Source organism: Ceratotherium simum, chromosome 22, assembly GCF_057802395.1.
Source record: "Ceratotherium simum simum isolate JZ-2026a chromosome 22, ASM5780239v1, whole genome shotgun sequence".
Taxonomy (NCBI): Eukaryota; Metazoa; Chordata; class Mammalia; order Perissodactyla; family Rhinocerotidae; genus Ceratotherium; species Ceratotherium simum.
Genome location: NC_141921.1, coordinates 42,814,358 through 42,832,183, shown reverse-complemented (window position 1 = coordinate 42,832,183; position 17,826 = coordinate 42,814,358). Strand labels below are relative to the sequence as shown.

General features: G+C 58.1%; 1 protein-coding gene across 2 annotated transcripts in view; it reads right to left on the bottom strand.

Moving 5' to 3' along the window:
* The window catches only part of CASZ1 (castor zinc finger 1), a 149,794-nt gene that overhangs the window by 27,207 nt on the left and 104,761 nt on the right, over positions 1–17,826 (bottom strand). For both annotated transcript variants that reach the window (XM_087446832.1, XM_087446831.1), the window contains one exon: positions 487–975. In XM_087446832.1, the coding sequence (XP_087302958.1) occupies positions 487–975 (489 nt within the window). The remainder of the gene's footprint in view (positions 1–486; positions 976–17,826) is intronic.

Sequence of the window (17,826 nt, the reverse complement as noted above, 5' to 3'; positions counted from 1 at the left end):
GCGGTGAGACCGTCGGAGGGTAGAGAACAGGCCTGTCTTAGAGCTTCTTGGAGGAACCTCCTCGAGAAACAGCCTTCGCAGACAACGAGCTCATGTGGTTCATGACGCTTACCGCTGCTCCCCGCACCAACATCTAGGGACTGCGTCCCTCAACAGGCTCCTCCCCACGCAGGTGTGTGCAGTCATCCATCCACCCACTCTGTCCGACTCTCGCTGCCTGAAGACTCGCTGTGTGTTCAGCAGCCCCTGTAGCCTTGCTCACAAACACGGGCAGCTGCCTTCTCAGGCCCTTCCCTTCTCACTCCTGCCCAACCAGTCTCCTCCATTCTAGTCACTACCTTGGCCCCAGCCTACCCCTCTGGGGGTCCTCACAAGATCTGCATGAAGTGCCAATATCTGGAGCAGGATGGAGGGAAGCAAGCTGGCGTGTTCGGGGACATGCCACATCTTCCCTGCTGGGCCTCCCCACGGGGTTATGTCACCCACCTGAAGCCTGCTTGGCGCTGGGGCCGCTGTCATCCTTGGAGGCTGCCCCATCTGAGTCCTTCTCCGCCACGACGCTGCTGTCCTTGGAGGGCTCTTCGCCGGGGTCTTCCTCATCACTGCAGCCCTGGGGCTGCACCATGTAGACGCCCTCGGGCGGCAGCTCCAGGCCCTCTCGGGCAATCCGCCCCAACACGGGCATGGGCGCCGGCTCCTCGCTGTACTCCCCGTTGACCCACTTCTCGATCACCGCCCGCCTCTTGTCTTCCTCGCTTCGGGGGGCTCGGGCACCCCCCACCTCGGGGTCACTGCGTTCTTTGTCCCGGGGCCGAAGCAGGCCGCCCTCAGTGTGGGGGCCAGTCTCCGCCCCCTTCTCCACCACCACCTGGCGGCTCAGCTTGGCACAGATGGCATTGAGCTTCAGGCCGCCTTTGCGCTTGGCTGCCATCGAGGGCTTGCCTGTGGGCGGGTCGGTGCACCGGGAGCCTTCAGCTGCAGAGATGGAGAGAGAGGTGAGAGGCGTGCATGCCAGGCATGGCCACCCGCCTCAACGGCCAGGGTGGAGGCTCTGCCCCCACATCCCCCAAGCCAAAGGTCTTCCCAATCACGGTTCCATCACACTGCCCTGAGAGTGCCTGGCACACATTTGTCCCCCTCACTAGACTGTGAGCTCCAGCGGGCTGAGCTCACCCATTGCTCTATCCTTAGAGCCTGGCACCAAGCTGGGCACATACTAGGTGGTTCAAGAAATATTTTGTAAATGAACAAATACATGAATGAACGAATGACTTCAAACACAAGGGGCAGTCTTCTTCCCAGCACCTGGTTCCTGGAAGCATTTCCTACACTTGTGTGTCTCTAGATACCTCCTCTGAGAGGCAGGCCAGCCGTGCCCTAGTATAAAGGAGGCAGGGTGCCCTTTGACATGCAAGGACACTGAGGCATGCAGGCTGAGGAGCTGGTGGTAGGCCAAAGCTGGCCAGTGCCAGGGGCCTGATTCCACTTGTAAGCATCCACCCCACACACCGCCTGCCGGGGAGGAGACAGCCAAGAGCCAGAGAGCAGCCCGTGCCAACCTCTTCCCTTACTGTCCCGCAGCACTTGGCTGGCACCCTTCTCCACCTGAGCATCTCATCCCTGGCAGCTCCTCCCCCACCCACAGAGGCCTGGTCCCAGGGCCCCACCTGACTCTAGCCTCTGCTCACTGGAGAGCCCTGAGATCACCTCCTTTTCTCCAGTCACTCGGGCCCCCTGAAGGTCTCCATTTTCCCTTGTCAGGGTCCACCCCAACCCTTTCACAGACCCTTTCTTGGCTCCTCTGGCCATTTTCCTATCACTTCCCCCCTTTGCCCAAGCCTCCAACAGGCTGTCCCAGGGCAGAGCTCCTCACAGCCCCTCTGAGGGCCACCTGTCTCTGTCCAAGGACGTCACTCTGCCTCGGCCAGCTCCTGCAGCTTTGAAAGGCCTGGCCGGTCCTGGGAAGCCCACTTTCCAGCCCTGAGAAGCCGCAGCTGGAACAGGTCAGGATTCCTCAGATCCCCGAGGGAAAGCCAGAAGCTGCAGTTGCAGTGCCTAATCCCTGAACATGACAGCCCGACACAAACAGCCAGAAACTCTAACTTGGCGGCCTGGGTGCCAGCCACCTCGCCCAGGGCTGCTGAGCAGGCGCCTAGGGTCCTGGGGGCATACAGCAAGCCCACTCACCATACAGCCTGGGACCTGCCACAAAGACCAACAAGAGTGGACACACATACACATACTTATTTGCATATCTGTCTGTCCATCTGTCCATCCACCCATCCATTTTCTTACCGTGTGCCAGACCCTGTGGTGGAGGCAGGGACAGGGTGGTGCCACGGCAGACACAGTCTCGGCTCACACTCACTGCACAGAGAGCCCCTTTGAGGCTTCTCGATGGCAGGGCTCCCTCACGTGTGGAGTGGGCATGTCTAAGTTTCCACATGGGTTAAAAGGCTAAGTGAAGGCAGCGGCTCTGCTCCCACGTCTATGGTCAGAAGAGGCTTCACTATAATGGATCGGTACCCTACAAAGCCCCACACCTGGAAGCCCACTGAGAGGCACACTCAGACAGGGGTGGCCACACCTGTGCCTGCCCAGGGACCTCATCCCACAAGTAGACTTGACTTATACACATGGATGGTTGTCCCCTGACATAGACAATGCCCCAGCGGCCCCAGATCCTTGCTTTGAAGCCAGCTGCCAGTGTGTATAACCTCACTTGGCCCAGAGGGGCCCAGTGATCCCAGCCAAGCCCAGCCCACTGCCAGAAAAGTGGTTCACTCCAGTCCTCCCAGTCCTGTGGCCCTGGCTCTGCTGGGCCCCATCTGCGCCCAAGCCGGACGCCCACCCTGCCCATGTTTGTCCACGTCTCCAAGTCTGTGCTGCCCACACTCACGTCTCCAAGCACGGACATGGGTTCCTACTCAACGCTCAGCGATGGGGCCCTAATCATACCATCCCACCCAACCCCTGGGCCAGCTGCCAGGCTCCGTGACACCAAGTTTCCTCCAGCAGGCCTATGGGGAGCACGTCTCACCTGGCCCCCTTTGTCCCATGCCCTGGTGGGGAAGGGAAGGGTGGGAATGGGGGAGCCTGCTCTATTTTTACCAGGAGGTAAGCAGCCAAGTGTGTATGGCAGACGGCAAATGAATCTATAAATATTTATCCCAAGGAAGAGGGAAGCAGAAGCTCCCAGGGCTGCACTTGCTGCTGGTGACACCCCCTCCCTGGGCCCCACCCATCCTGGAGCCTCCTGGCACTTGGGCTCACCCAGCCCAGCCCACCCTCTCCTGATCTCGGCTGTGTGCCTGGCTCGGTCCCTCCTGGGCCCCAAGCAGCTGTGATGCAGCTGTGTACCCAGGGCCCACCCCCAGCCCACAAGCCCCTTTGCTCCGCCTACACCCCCTACACCTGCCCTCCAGCTGCTGCTCTGCCCCAGCCCACCTGCCTTCCAGATGTTGTCCTCCCTCTGACTCTACTGCTGGTCCCAGGGGTAGAGACAGAGAAGGCATGTGGCCTGGGGTGCAGGGCATGAGACAGAGGCAGGCCTTACTCATAAGTGCAAATGCGTGTGAAGCTGGGGCCATGGGTAGGGGGGTGTGTAGGAGCTGAGGTCCGAGTTGCCCATCCGCACACCTTCCGGCCCACCCCATGGGGCCTTTCTCCCCTTACCTTCCATCAGGGCCCTGGGACCTGCAGACTGTCCCCCTCATGGTCTGACCCCAGGCTCCTGTCCATGTAAACATTCCCCTGACTTTCTTCCCTAAAATATAAACGCCGTGGCCAGGCCTCAATGGGAGGAAGCCATCCGTCCCCGGCCCTGTCATTGCCCCTTTCATCTCCTTCCCGCCACCAGCCTGCCCGCTGCTCTATTTACACTGGACACTTCCTCTGGGAACAATACTGCCCAGGAGGCAGGCTTGGGCTGGAGGTTGGGAAGGCGAGGGGAGTCCTGTACTGCTTACCCAGGGATGGGCTCCAGAGAGGAGGCGAGGAGTCAGGCAGCCCGACCTGGCCTCTCCCAACCTCCAGCCTCTGGCCCAGTGGCTCTGGACTGGCTGGGGTGAGCCCTGGGAGATCGCACAGCACCATGGTGTGGCCTGGCCTTTGGAGTCAGACAGTTGTCAGCTCATGGCCTGGCTCTGCCCCTCACTAGCTCCAGGCCCTGGGCAGCTTTCTCCCTATGAAAGGGCTGCAGGACTATAAGGTGAGAGGGCACCTGTCTGTGCCAAGCACAGGGCCTGGCAAGCAGGGACCTGGGAACAGCAGCTGAGCCCTAGGAGGGGACAAACAGGAAGTGTCGTGCCACTCTGGGCATGAGATCCTAAGACCAGGAAACCTCACCTGGCCCAGAAGAGGTAGGGGGGACAAGAGAGGTTGGAGGGCTGAGCTGGGGGCAGACTGCCTGCTCAGCAACAAATGGACCCTCCCTGGCTCCCAGGGGCTGAACCTTCTATTCCAGGGCTCCAAACTCAACAAGCCCCGTAGCAGGCAGCTCACATCCCAGAGCTGAGTGCATCCTGCTTAGGGTGGAGAAAAGGAGGGGCAAGAACTGGACTGTCCAGGTACCTTTTTAGGCACTGTCTTATGATGCCTCGTAATGGCCCAGTGAAGCAGGGACTATCACCGTCCCATTTGATAGAGGAGGAAACTGATCCTGGAGCCATGAAGACACTCTAGAGTCCGACCTCATGAAGGCTGGGGCTCAGCAAGGGGCCAGCGCCACCACGACGTCCTCATTAAGGCTCCTGGGTGGGCTGTAGGAAGTCCCAAGTCCCTGCGAGGGCTCCTTTCTATCCCTGCCCATCTCCTCCTCACCCCTACTCCCAGCTCCCCTAACACGGAGCCCCCTAAAGTGTTAACTGTGATGAGTAAAACGGTGCAGCAGATTGCTACAATAAATAATTTACTGATATTTATAAATATTCAAATCAGCCAGCTTCAGAAATCGAATGAAGGGAAGGCCTCGGGAGAAGGGGCCCGCTATGGCAGGAATCTCATCACTGCCTCCAAAGGCTGGGGAAGGCCAGGGCTCCTGCCAGTTCTGGGGGAAAAAGGGGGGCTCCTAGCTGCACCTGGGCCCCTTGCCCCTGATCTCTGAGGACTAAGGGCTTGGGAGTGGGTGGAATGGCTCCACCTCTTGGCCTGATCAGGGCCAGGCCCTCCCTTGCCCTGGGCAGCCTGGGCTCAAAGGGACCAGAGGCTCCAGTGCCCATCGCACACTGCCAGTGTCTCAGAGTTGCTTGTCCTGTCTTGGGGGGGGTGGGGGCAGTTCCCGGGGGCTGGGCAGGCCTGGCAGCCCCTCCCCACCTGTGAGTAATGTGTTTCGGGCCGGGCGGCCTGTCAGCTACCAGGCTCCGGGTGCTTTATGGGCTCTGCCTGGTGGCTCTGAACTCCCTGGTAGGAAATAAAGTTCTCCCTGCGCGTCCCTTCTAAACATTTCACTCAGTGGAAACGGTGTTTAAGAAAAATGAGGACATATTTCTTCCTAAGGATGCAGTGTCCCCTTTGGGCGGCCTAATGCCCGCTGTATATCAGGAGGTGGCGAGGAAGGGGCTAGGCACCCATCCCCTGGGGTGGGGGTGGTCCAGGGCCTGCCTGCCTGCCACCAGGCAGCTCAGGGACCACGGGCACCACCAGGCCACTCTGGTGGCTGCCCTGACCCATGGCACCAAGAGCGATATGGTGGCTGGCCCCCTCTGGGCACCTCCCATGCTGGGGATAGTGCTGCACACTTCACAGCGTCACCTCAATGATCCTCCCTCATCCCCATACAGCCACTGTCCTGTCCCCGTTTCCAGATGAGGAAGCAGAGCCTGGCAAGGTTGGTAACTGCCCACAGTCACCCAGTGTCAGTGCCGCAGTCAGACTACCCCTGTGCTCAGACGCCCAAGCCCCACACACCTCGCGCAGCCTCCTAACCAGGGTGGCAGCAGTGTCAGACCCTCCACCCTGCTACTCCTAAGAACTTGACAGGCCATGAGCCCCAGTGTTGGGGTGCTGTGCCTGTGTTCATCCAACAAACACTCCCTGAGCACCTTCTACAGGCTAGGCCCTGGGCTAAATCTGAGGATACGACGTGAGCAAGACAGACTGTCCTGGTTCCTGCCATCATGGACTGTTCGACTGAGATGACGGAGCAGACACTCACGTCATGACAAGTGCGTTCACCGTGGTGAAGTCTGGGTGCCACAGGAGCAGTGAGTCTGGGAACCAAGGAAGGGTTCCCAGAGACACATGCTCCTGTCCCTGCTCCCCACAAGCTCCCTGCAGCTCCCCCATCCCTCCCACCCCTCTCCTCCCGCCACCACACAGCCCACCTCCATCTTAACAGTTCCCTCCTCGCTCTCCTCCAGCTGTGACCCCTACTCCAGCCAAGACCAGTCCCCTAGGAGAGGGGTGTCCTTCCCTCTTGGCCCCAGTCCCACCCCCAGCTGGGAATAGAAGGGCTGCTGGGCTTTTGCAGGTGGGAGGAATGGCCACTGCTCCCCCAGGGCTCTCAGCCAGGTCCCCTGGTCCCCAACAGCGCCAAGCTGGTGGGGGCGGGGCCTGGCCGCTAGGCCCTACTTGCCCCCCTTTGTTTATTTATTTATTTTGATTTTTTAGTCCAGTTAAAAGGTTTACTATCCAGACGCGTCTAAGTGGCCTCACTTAGCGTAAGTAACTCTATAAATCAGGGGAACTGTTAGCATCCACCGCACAGGCTGGCTATCAATCTCCCCCAGGTCACAGCCAAACAGGAAGGGGAGAAAAAAAGAGTTACCACCCAGGGGAGATTTAAAACACACACGGCACACACACAGACCGTGTGCGCGCGCACACTCGGGCGTCTCTGTATTTGTACAATCATATTACATTCACACGTGCACACGCAGAGCGGCCCGGAAACTGGCAAAGCTGCGTGTGGTCACGATAACATAGCACGAACACAACTCCCGCTGCCCAATGGGGAGACAGAGCCTGCAGGAGGGGAGCCTCCGGAGGGCCCCCCCAGGGTTGGCTCTCAGCGCCGAGCTGCCTTGTCAGGCAAGTGGAAGGCTGCGGAGGGGTTCTGCTTGGTCCTCTCCCCTCTCTGTGGTCACCCCCCCACTGCCAAACGCAAAGGGACCAAGCTTCCCCTTTTGTGTGCCCAAGGTAAGCACTCTGGCAGGGAGGTGGAGCCCAAGGAGAGGGGCAGGGAGGCTGTCAGCTGCAGGCCACTGCAACGGGGCGTGCTGTTGTCCCAGGTCCTCGTTCACTGTACCCAAGGCTGGGCATACCCCAGACACAGCATAGGACTCAAGAAGGGCAACACCGTCCAAAGGAGTGACCAGCTGCCGTGCAAACACCTGGAGGGTGCCTTTCTGCAGCGGCCTCGGGAATGTCCTTCCTTTTTCACTTGAGTAGGTGTGGCTTGATGTGCACCGATCTTGGACTTAGGCTCCCATCCCATCCCCAGAGAGGCCCCAGATCTAGAAGGCCCCCCCTTGGAACTGGAGTGGGGGAGGCCACTCCTGGGCACCCTTTGGCCTCTCCTGGCATCCTTTGTGGGTCCCCAAGGCAAGGCAACCTGAGGGTGGAAGACCCGCCCGGGCCCACCTTCTCTCCCACCTCACCCCAGAGGCCTCCCTGGCTCACCCGCCCGCCTGCCCGCTGCATCTCCCCATGAACTCTATTTCTCTTTCCTCTCTGAAAACAACTGAGCTGTAAATACTGTTTAACCTTCTCCCCCCTCCCCCCACCCCCTCCCGTCCGCACTATAAAAACACAAATATGCCATAACTCAGCCGGCCTGGCCGCCCAGCCTCCAACATGCCCCGCGCCCGGGCCTCTCAGGAAGGTCATTACAAACGACTTTCCGATTCACTGCTCCTGAAATAATTTTGTGTATTAAAACCTGAATCTGCACTTTCTGGGGCCGAAAGCCTGGCTTAATTATGGCGGGTGTCCTTGGGACGGACAGTGATCCTTCACTCGCCAGCCCGCGCTCCAGCCCTCCGCCCGCCAGCCCGCCCCCTCCCTGGGCCCAATCTGTTTTCAAAGTGTGTCTGTCCTTTATTAAATTGTTTTCTTTTCCACATTATCAGTTGCCATGGAGACCTCATCTCTCGGATTATTTGAATTTCATTATATCTATTGATTTGGGAGCATTTCATCTTTTTTATTGTTTTTCTGTCAATTTTCAAAACGAATAACCATCTAATTTGCGTCAGTGCTGATTATGTTTGTCCCTCAATAGAGGTCGGCAGCTGCGCTGGGGAAACAAATCAATGAAAAACCATCATAAAACTCCCCACTCCAGTCTCCAGGATGTGTGGGTGACATTCCACGCCTGCGAGAGACACACTCATCAGCTCCAAGTTCGGCTACGGTGGCGGCAGCTCCGCTCCACGTCCGCCTCCTCTGGCCTTAATATTTAATTTCGCGATTTGGGGCATTATTAGTGGTGTTTTTATTAGTCGTGTGCATGTGAGTGTTTGGTGGTGGGCTGGCTGTTTTGTTAATTTGTGGGTGAGGCAGGGAAACCCCAGAGGAGGGCAGGGCGGACGGTGCTGGGGGTGCGGTGGGAAGTGAAGAAAAGGGGGGAGCCCTGAGGAGGGGATGGCCAGGAACGGGAGGACCACGATGGGGGCTGGAGAAGGGGTGACGCAGAAGGGGGACCGAACGAAGCGGAGGAAAAGAGGGAATTCAAATTGCTTACTTTGTTGGTTTTTTTTAAATAATTTATGCAATTTTAAGCATTTATGTATAAATTTTTTAATAAGCCACCCTGGAGCAGGATGGCCATTAACATCCCAACGTCCTTCTGTCCAATGGGCTGGCGGAGAGGATCAATTTCTGAGAGTACTTTCCCTTTTTTATGACATGATAAAATGCTTTTAAAGCAACTTACACAAATATGGAAATTTTTTTTTCTTTTTCCCCGTCCCCTCTCCCTTCCCCTAACAGCCTTCTTATCCACCAGGGAGGGATGTGTGTGCACACACACATACACTTGTGTTCAGGCTCTCTCCCCTGCTGGGGAGGGGGGCTGTGGGGGGCTGGCAGGGAGACAGCCCCAGTTCTAACTGGAACTGGCCGCCTGTCCTTCTAACAAGGGCATAAACTTTCATTACCCATGCACGCAGTCAAAGACAATTTAGGGAAACGCGCTGCTCGGAAAAGGAAAACCTCAGCGATTCGTGGCCCACGCCGCCGCCATCTGGGGGGCTCTCGCCTCCAGCGAGAGGGAGCCGGGGCCCTGAACCTCTGGCCCTGTCTGGCAGGAGGAGGGGCTCTCATGGGAGGCAACCCGCAGAGGGAGAGGAAAGACCAGACAGAGTACAAGGGTCTCTGCCTTGGCTGGACGGGAGCACTTTGGCCTTGGGCAGGGGCCCAGCCCCCTTGGTCATGTCTCTCACACACCCCTTCACTAACCCCACCAGGCATGGGCCCTTGAGGGCAAGCACAGGGATCTTCATCTCTGACACGCAATGCTGGCACGGAGCAGCAGCTTGCCTCTGTGGATGGATGAACAGACAGAGGGACCGAATGAAGAGAAAGTAGGAAACCCAGCCCAGAAGTCCTGGGGTTCCTGCGGGAGACCTACAGACGCTGAGGCACATCTTCCTCTCCAGATGTCACCCGCTCTGGAAGCAGGTCTGGGACAGGAGTGCCTCTGAGTGAAGAGGATATGAATGAGAGGGGGCGGCCCGGCCACCATCACCTGTACCCTGGACCCGAGCCCCTAACTCCCTGAGATGGAGCCAGGCCTTGTGAAGAAGAGGGCAAGTGGTCCATGCTCAGACTTGGGGACAACCCTTACTTCCGCCTCCCCTTCGCCTTGCTGCTCCTCCTCCTGATGGGGAGTGGGAGGAGGGGCCTTGGAGTGAGCCCTGCCCAAGGGCTGAGGGGGATGATCCTGGTTCCCAGCATGAGGCCTGGAGCCCTTCCCCGCCCTGCCACTGTGGGACAATGTCTGGCACTCTTGAGACCACATTCGGGCACCTGGACTTTGGCAGCTTCCAAATAACACAAACTGATATTAGAAACCCAGCCTCTCTCTTAAAATCTTGCCACTTTAAGCAAGTTACATCTCTGCCCTAGACGTCAGTGTCCTCACCTGAAACATGGTGTTGTTAAAGGGATGACCTGGGGTGACATGTCTGGCACAGAGCTGCATAGCACATGGTGCCTGCCCCTGTACTGGATGGTGACTGTGGGCAGGGTCCCCGCCTCGGGAGCGGGAAGGGCTGCTTCCTCCCCAACACGGGGGCTGGCGCAGCTAGGGCAGAGAGTCCAGCCTCGCCTGGTCCTGCCTGCCTTTGCCCAGGGATCTGGGAACTCACTGCTTCTCCCAACCTCCAAAGCCCAACTTTGTCCTTGGGCCCTCACCTGCCTAGGCCACCCAGGCCCGAGGGCTCTCCCAGCCTGAAGCCTCTGAGCCTCCCACTGGGTGAGCCTGACCATGGACATCCCAGGAAGGGCCCCACGGCATGCTGCACCCTTGGCGGCAGCAGCAAGGGAGCACCCCTGGTAAGGCCAGGACAGCCCCAGCCCTCAGTGGGGACGCAAGGGGAGCAGGGCTGTGCCCACCCTCCTCCTCTCCTGTGCTCAGATCCCCCCCCAACCGTCATTAAAATAACAAGTTTCTGTTACAATCCAAACATTCCCACATCACATAAAGGGTTATGTTACACCCGAGTCACTCCCGGGCCCGTGTTTGCACAGAAAAGCTCACGGCAGGTCCCCCCTCCTGACGAAGTGACTTATTAAAGTTTAAACAGTAATTAACAGAACAATAAAAATAAAGGGATGTTTGGGGAGTCATAGCGCACACAGGGTTTTTGGCAGTGCCAGCAGATTTTCAGTGCCCTGCGCTGGCAGCAAAATGCGAGTGTGAAGCCAGGGGGGACGGAGGACGGGGCCAGGGTTGGGCCAGGGAGACTTCAGGCCTAAAGAGCGAGAAACCGAGGCCACACTGGAGGGAGGGGATGAGGGGTCCAGGAGGCCCATTCCGGGTCTGTGTGGGGCCACTAGCCCCACGGGGATCTGGGGTAGCAGGGTGTGCTTGGTGCCAGCAGGAGAGAAGGTCTGACGCCGGCAGGAAATCTGCCGAGCCGGGTTGCAGAGGCTTTGCGATGCCAGAGCCCAGCTTGGCCCCAGGCACTTCCGGGAGCCCAGTGCCTTGGTCATATCCAGCCAACTCTGGCATGGACCCAGCTGGGGGAGGCGTCGGGTACCCCGGCACCATGGGCATCACCAGACCCTGCAGGTAATGATTCCTGGGGCTGGACCCCAGCCACTCTGGGCTTTTCTCCTAGTCGGGCAGGTACCTCTCTCCTGCTCCCATGGCCAGGACAGTGCAGTGCACACCCCTGAGAACTCTCCTGAAGCCACTGGCCCCTACTAAGCATGAGTAAGGACTCAGGGGAAAAGCTTTCCTCTCTGCCCTCTGGGAGGGGGAGAACAGCCAGCCCAACTCATGGTGGGCCCCACCTAAAAGGAGAAAGCATGATGCTAGCTAGGCCAGGGTGGGCCCCCACTGGTGGGGTCCTCATTCTCAAAGGTTCACAGGGAGCTGGGCCTTGGGGCTGGTCTAAGGCCAGGGCACCACGGGGCAGGCAGGGCCAGGCCAGTCATCCTTCAGCCTCTCCTGCTCTCGCTGCACAGGTTCCACCTAGAAGCTCAGACACCTGGCTGCGGGGGACAGCAGAGAGCCAGGGAGGAGCCTTGGAGAGAGCAGGGCTCCACCTGGACGAGGCCAGCACACTTAGTGCTTTTTCCTCAAAGCCTTAGGGGCCAGGAAAGAAGGGACAGCAGGAACCCTTGGTGGCCAGAATGCATATGTGTTATCTCATGCCAGCCAGGTGATGGGCACCAAGGTACTACTGGGCTGGCCCTGGACTTACCAGCCCCCCAAGCTGCCCTCTCACTTCTTCCCTCTCCCAGACTCCCTGGCTGTCATAGGCTATGTTGGGGAGGATGCTCTCCCAGGGCTGTCCTCTGACCTTACAATCTCAGAGCCCGGGGCCAGTCTTGCGGCCCTTGCCTGCCCACTGCCCATGCCTGTCCTTCCTCTCCAAGGAGAGCCACTCTAGAATCCAAGTTCTCTCCTCACCACATAGGATGTGTTCCTAAAAGTGGTTTTTCAGTATAGCATCCCCAACTCAGGTTCTTCCCACAAGGGCAAAGCAAAGGGTCGATTCAGAGACACCATGAGGACCAGGAGAGCACCTTCACCCTCTGCTTGGTCTTCTCCATCTCCCTCTGTGCCTCAGTACCCCAACCTGCCCAGGTCTGCCTGAAGATCCTAGTTCTGCTGTAGCCTCTCTCTACCTTGGCACCTGCGATTGGCAGCCTGGACCAGCATCAACCAGAAACCAGCCCCTGGCCCAGGGCAAGCAGCCTTGCTGGGTCCCTGGCACAGGCTCTGGGTTGGTTCCTCCACATCACAGCTACAGGGGCTGACATGAGCAGCTGCGAGCCACACGTGGAGGTGAGACACTGGGCTGGGGCCAGAGAGTCTCTCTAACCCTGTGTCTCCTGGGAACTGGTTCCTGGGCAGCTGGTGGGCACATAGAGCAGGGACTCTGGCTCTGGCTGGGCCCCCATGGTGCCTGGCCATGCCACCGCCTCTCACCAAGGCCCCTACAGGCACAGCCAGCCAGGGGAGTGCAGGGCCCCATGCACCTCAGTGCTGCCGGGGCTCTGGGCACAGGGAACTTCGCCCTGAAGACATGGAGAAGAGCCAGCAGCTCTCTTCCCCTCTTTCCTGGGCAGAGCACTTTGGGGCTCCACCGCCTGCCCCAAGACGACTGACTCATGGTGAGGGGAGAGTGGAGGGCTGAAGCCAAGAGAGCTCATGAAGGTGATGCTTCCCAAGCCCCCAAATGTTCTGCTCAGCAGCAAGGCTGGAAGGAAGGACAGGAGCTCAAACCCCTTCGCTGCTGGAGGAGGCCGAATGAGTCACCCAGCGCCAAAGCTGGGGTGGGGGTGGGGGTGGGGGTAGGGGGCAGGGAAGGCACACTCAGGGTTAGGAGAAGGACTGGCAGAAGGCAAGACACCAAGCAGGGCAGGTGGGGACAGAGGCCTTCAGACAGTACACTCAGGTGGGCAAACTGGGAGCAGACTGCTCATCTTAACTTGCTGTTTCTAGAATCCCCAACCTTCTCCCCCATCCCAGGGGCATGACAAGGAGCTCTGGTTGGACAAGGAGCTCCCAAGGGTGGCAGCTTTCAGGGTGGAGGCTGTCTGAGATTTGCACAGAACTTTAGAACTGGAAGGGGTCTGAGGCCCGAGAGGTTAAGAGACTTGCTGAAAGCCCAGGTCACTCACTTGCCAGGATCAGACAAATCCAGAGACACAATTCCCAATCCAGGCCTTCTCATGACCATCAGATCAAACTGCTACACAGTTGTATTTTAAAGGGGAACTTTCCGCAGCCCTTTGACATTGCTTCAGGGCCCATCAGCCCCAAACACCACAAGAGTTTCCTGTTGGAAAGGCTTCAAGCCCCACACTGGCCCACATGGGAAAGGACCCCAGACAGCTCTGAACCAGCACCTCTATGGTGCAGGGCCTGGAATTCAGGCTCCTCAACTCTCTAAGGGAAGCACAAGTGGAGTCTGGCTCTCTGCAGCCTGGCTTCCATTCCCTGGAAATGGGTAGGATGTGTGGGTGGGTGGCTATGTGACAGACACAGTGCCTGGGCACATGGAAAGAGGGGTCTTCCTCTTGCAAGGACTGAGACCCCCAGAACTTGTGAGTTGTGCTATGGAGGAGAAACAGGGAAAGCACCATCCTGGGATTAGAGGAAGGGCCTGGGACCGAGAGGCCTGCGGTGGATAAGCACAGCCCCAAGGTAGCCCCAGGAGAGAAGGCGGGGATGGCAGCAGGTGGCAGAGGGGTGCTATGGATGATGCTGCCACCTCACCCTCCCTACAGCCTATCTCCACAATCCCCTTGCTGAGGCCAACCACGGCATGAGGGGACTAATTTAGGAGTATTTTTAAAACTGTGGCCCTGGTGGAGGGTTTAGCAGTTGTCAGCCATCTGGAGTAAGGAATTACCGTCACCCCCCTGATCCTATAGTTCCTAAACCCAAAGCTAGTTACAGCCCAGAGAGGAGGCAGCAGGTGGGTGTGGAGAGGGCCTGTTCCTGGGAGATGCCCATAGGCCGGGGAAGTACCTTCCCTCACCCTCAGAGGGGCCCTGGGGCCAGGGGCGGGGGGCTGGAGAGCCCGGTGTCCTCTGTAGCCACTCAGGCTCCCCCACCTGCACAAGCACGCTCACTCCCTGGGCCGCGCCAGCTCGCGCAGGGGCCGTCAGGTAAATTAGATCTGAAAGCTGACAATTTCTGACCATATTTCCTTGATTATTTCAAACAAATGCACAGCAGCCGCTGTAAGGAGATTAAAGTGACATAAACGTCCCGAGTGGGAGGGGGGAGGGCAGAGGATTCAGGTCACCCCCATCCGTCCCCCGCCTGACAGACGCTATATCGCTATCCAATCCAATAAAAAATCCCCCCTTTTGCTTTAATTAATTTTACAGCTAGCTTGCTTAATTACTTTCAATCAAAATCCTCCTGCCATCGCAAAATTAGAGATGGTTGAGCTCCATTAGCCTAAATTCTTCATTTCCATACAGAAAAGAGGCTGTCTGCATAGGCAGCCTGGGCCCCTGGCAGGACAGACGCCCGTCTGCCCGCCCGCTGCCAGCCAGCCCACTCCTGGCTTCCGCTCCATGGCTATCTCTGGCCTGTGCGTTTCCCCTCATTCTCCTCCTTGGGCTGAAAGGAGTTGAGGTCCAGGAGGGGTACACTCGCCCCTGCCCCCAACTCTTCCCCTGATTCATGCAGGGACTACAGAGCTGGGCTGGACCACCAGGGCCGACTACTCCTGGCGAAAGGAACGGCCCATCCTTCGATCCTGCTTCCTGCTAAGGAGCCCCTGCTGTTCCCCTGACAGAGCCTAGCCCCCTGGCTACCCAAACCCTGGACAGACAGTTCTGGATGCTCTGCCTCATCCCTCCTGAGAAAGCAGAGCTCCCAGCAGGGCAGGAACAGTCCCAGCCTTGGACTTAGACCTCAGTCAGTACAGACTCCTGGAGGCAATGTCACCTGGGGTCCCCTCTCTGCTATTTCCTGGCTGGAGTCCTTACTCACTATGAGAGCAACTCCCAGGCCAGCTGTCTCGATGGTGCTAACAGGCAACGTAGCAGGCTCTCTACGTTGTGTTCTCCCGGGGGCCCCACATGGGCCCTTCTCACTCTCCCATATCCCTGATTCCCAGCCTGCAACAGCTGCTCCCCCACCCCCGGCCTGGGTCGGGTGGGTGGTGAGTCTGGGCTCTGTCTACATCCTGTGCCTTCACTGACTCCCTTCTCCCCTCCACCTGCCTCTTCACAGCCCCCAACCCCAACTCCGGAAGCTCCACTTCAGGTTTTCCACGTTACAGCCCCTAGTGTCACCACAGGGTCCAGCCCAACCTGAGCTCCAGCTGATTAAGGATCTGCAACAGGATGTAGGGATTAGAGTAAAACCTGGCTCCGGACCTACAGGGGCAGAGGGCCAAGTCCTGACTCTGGGACTCCACTCCTCTCCCCTTTTGGCATGCCCCCTCCCTCCCAGCTGCCAAATGCTGAGGAAGGCTGAACCTCTGGGCCCTTCATGGGGTCTTGGTTGGACTCTGGGAAGTGGATGACAAGGGGGAGCATTATGAGATCCAGGCCAAGTCTGGCAGAAAGGCAGGACAGAGATGGGGTGGGGACGGGGAGTTATGGCTGAAATCTGCCCTAGACCCCATATAGGAAAAGGAAGCCAACCTGGTCCTCCTTCTCAGGGAACCCGTATAGAAGTAGAGTGTCCTGAGTCTGACTTCTGGGCAAAGCCTGAGCAAGCTGGGGAAGACAGCTCTCGAAAGGCTTGGTAAAGCTCCTTCAGGCAGCAGGCCTTCTGACTGCCCCATCGCTATGGCTGAATGACTCTGGGGTGTGAGGCCAGCTCTGCGGTTGGGCGAGGAAGCTGAACCTGGACCTCGGGAGCCTGTCTTCCTGGACACCAGGGACCCACAGGTCAGTCTACAGGCTCCTCACTGGTCTTGCTCTAAGGGTAAAAACTCAAGTCCTCTTCCTGGGCCAGTTGAGTTGCTCAAATACATCCCATGCACCTATGGACACCGACCCCGCTGACCCTAAGGACCCAGGGAGAATGGTTTCAGGTGTCTGGGAGCTCAGAGTCTAATGGGGAAGACACAGTAGCACCAGAGCATTCCACACACCACTGAGAGCACAGAGAGGAGGCCAGCTGTGAGTTCTAGGAAGGCTTCCTGGAGTCCAGGCCTGGGCTGAGCCGAGGAGGCCAGCAGGTGCAGAAGGTAAGGAGGGGTCGCGAGCAGACACCCAGACACACTGCTGCTCCCAGCCAGGCTCCCCTGGGCTCCTGCTCCTGCTGCAGCTCTGCCCCCACGCAAGTCTGCATCCTTTCTCCTGCCCCCTCTTCAATGAGTCATCAGCAGAGGGGACTAGGAGGCTGTGAAAGGCAGGAGCAGCCCCAGCCCTCCGTGCCACTTACTGACTTCCTGGTGGCTCTCCCTCCCCCTGGGGCAGAGCTTAGCCACATTCCCGCTCTGCCCCTGACCCACCATGCATGGCACAGATGGGTCGAGTTGGTAGAAGGGCGGCTGGAAGGGCAAGTCCCGGGCCAGTTACCCAGAGCTTGAAGGGGCACAGCTGCAGGGGGGTGGAGCAGCTCCCCATCCATCTCCAGCCTGCCAGCCAGCACCTACGGAGCAGAGAACACTCGTCTCTCACCCCCATTCCTTCCAGGGGGAAACAATCCTCTTTCAATGTGTCCTTCAGGAGTCCCCACTGAAATTTCACTTCTTCCAGGAAGCCCTTCCAGATCACCACACTCTGCTGGGCCCCTTCCTCCGTACTCTCATGACACCCTGCTCTGTGTGGTAGCACTTTTGTAATAACTTGTTTAATTACCCCTTTATCTTGTTAGACTGCAAGATCTGTGAGACGGGACCATGGCTTTAGCATAGCGCCTGACCCAATAAATATTTACTGAATGAATACAGAAAACTAAGTGCTTCTCAAGTTCATTAGGGGAAGAGCTGGGACAGGGGGTGTGGTCTGACTTCTGTACCAAGCCCTGTGGAGCTCTAGGAACCTTTCCTGTCTGCAAGGGTGGGGACTCCCTGGGTGAGACTGAGGCTGTAGCCCCTTCTCTTGGGTCTCTGACCTTCTTGAGCCTCAGACTCACCTCCAAACGCCCTTCACAGGGCTCTTCTTGGAGAACAAAAGAGGCCCCAGTTGTTTCAACATTCTCTGGGAGAGGAACAACTGTTGCCAGCCAGGCCCTTTCTGAATAAATCCAGCAACTGTTTGCAGTTCAGTGCAATTCTCTCCCTCCACCTCCTGTCTCGTCCCAATAAGGAGAAAAGGAAATTGAAAAAAGGATGGGGAAAATCCCATCCCAAGCCCCACAGTCTCCCTACACCCACTATCAAGTCTGTCTGAAAATGTTATTAACACAAAGAGGGCACAGGGACAGCCACCTGCCATTGCAGACAACTGGGACAGCCACAGCAAAGGGTGAGGCTGTGAGATCAGGACCCAAAAAAAGGCGGTGAAGGAGTGAAGGCTGGGGGGAGGGTGGGAATGTTGGGACAGGGGAGAAGGGGCAGCAGGAAAGATCGAAGACAAGGGAGAGACTTGGGAGGGCAGTGGAACACCGGCACTGCAGGTGCAGGAAAGAGGTTCTGAGGATGAGAGGAGGGAGAGGCCAGAGACCGGCAGAGACATGGGGAATCGGAGGACTCAGCAAGGCTCCCGGAGGCCGGGCTGAATGGGGAG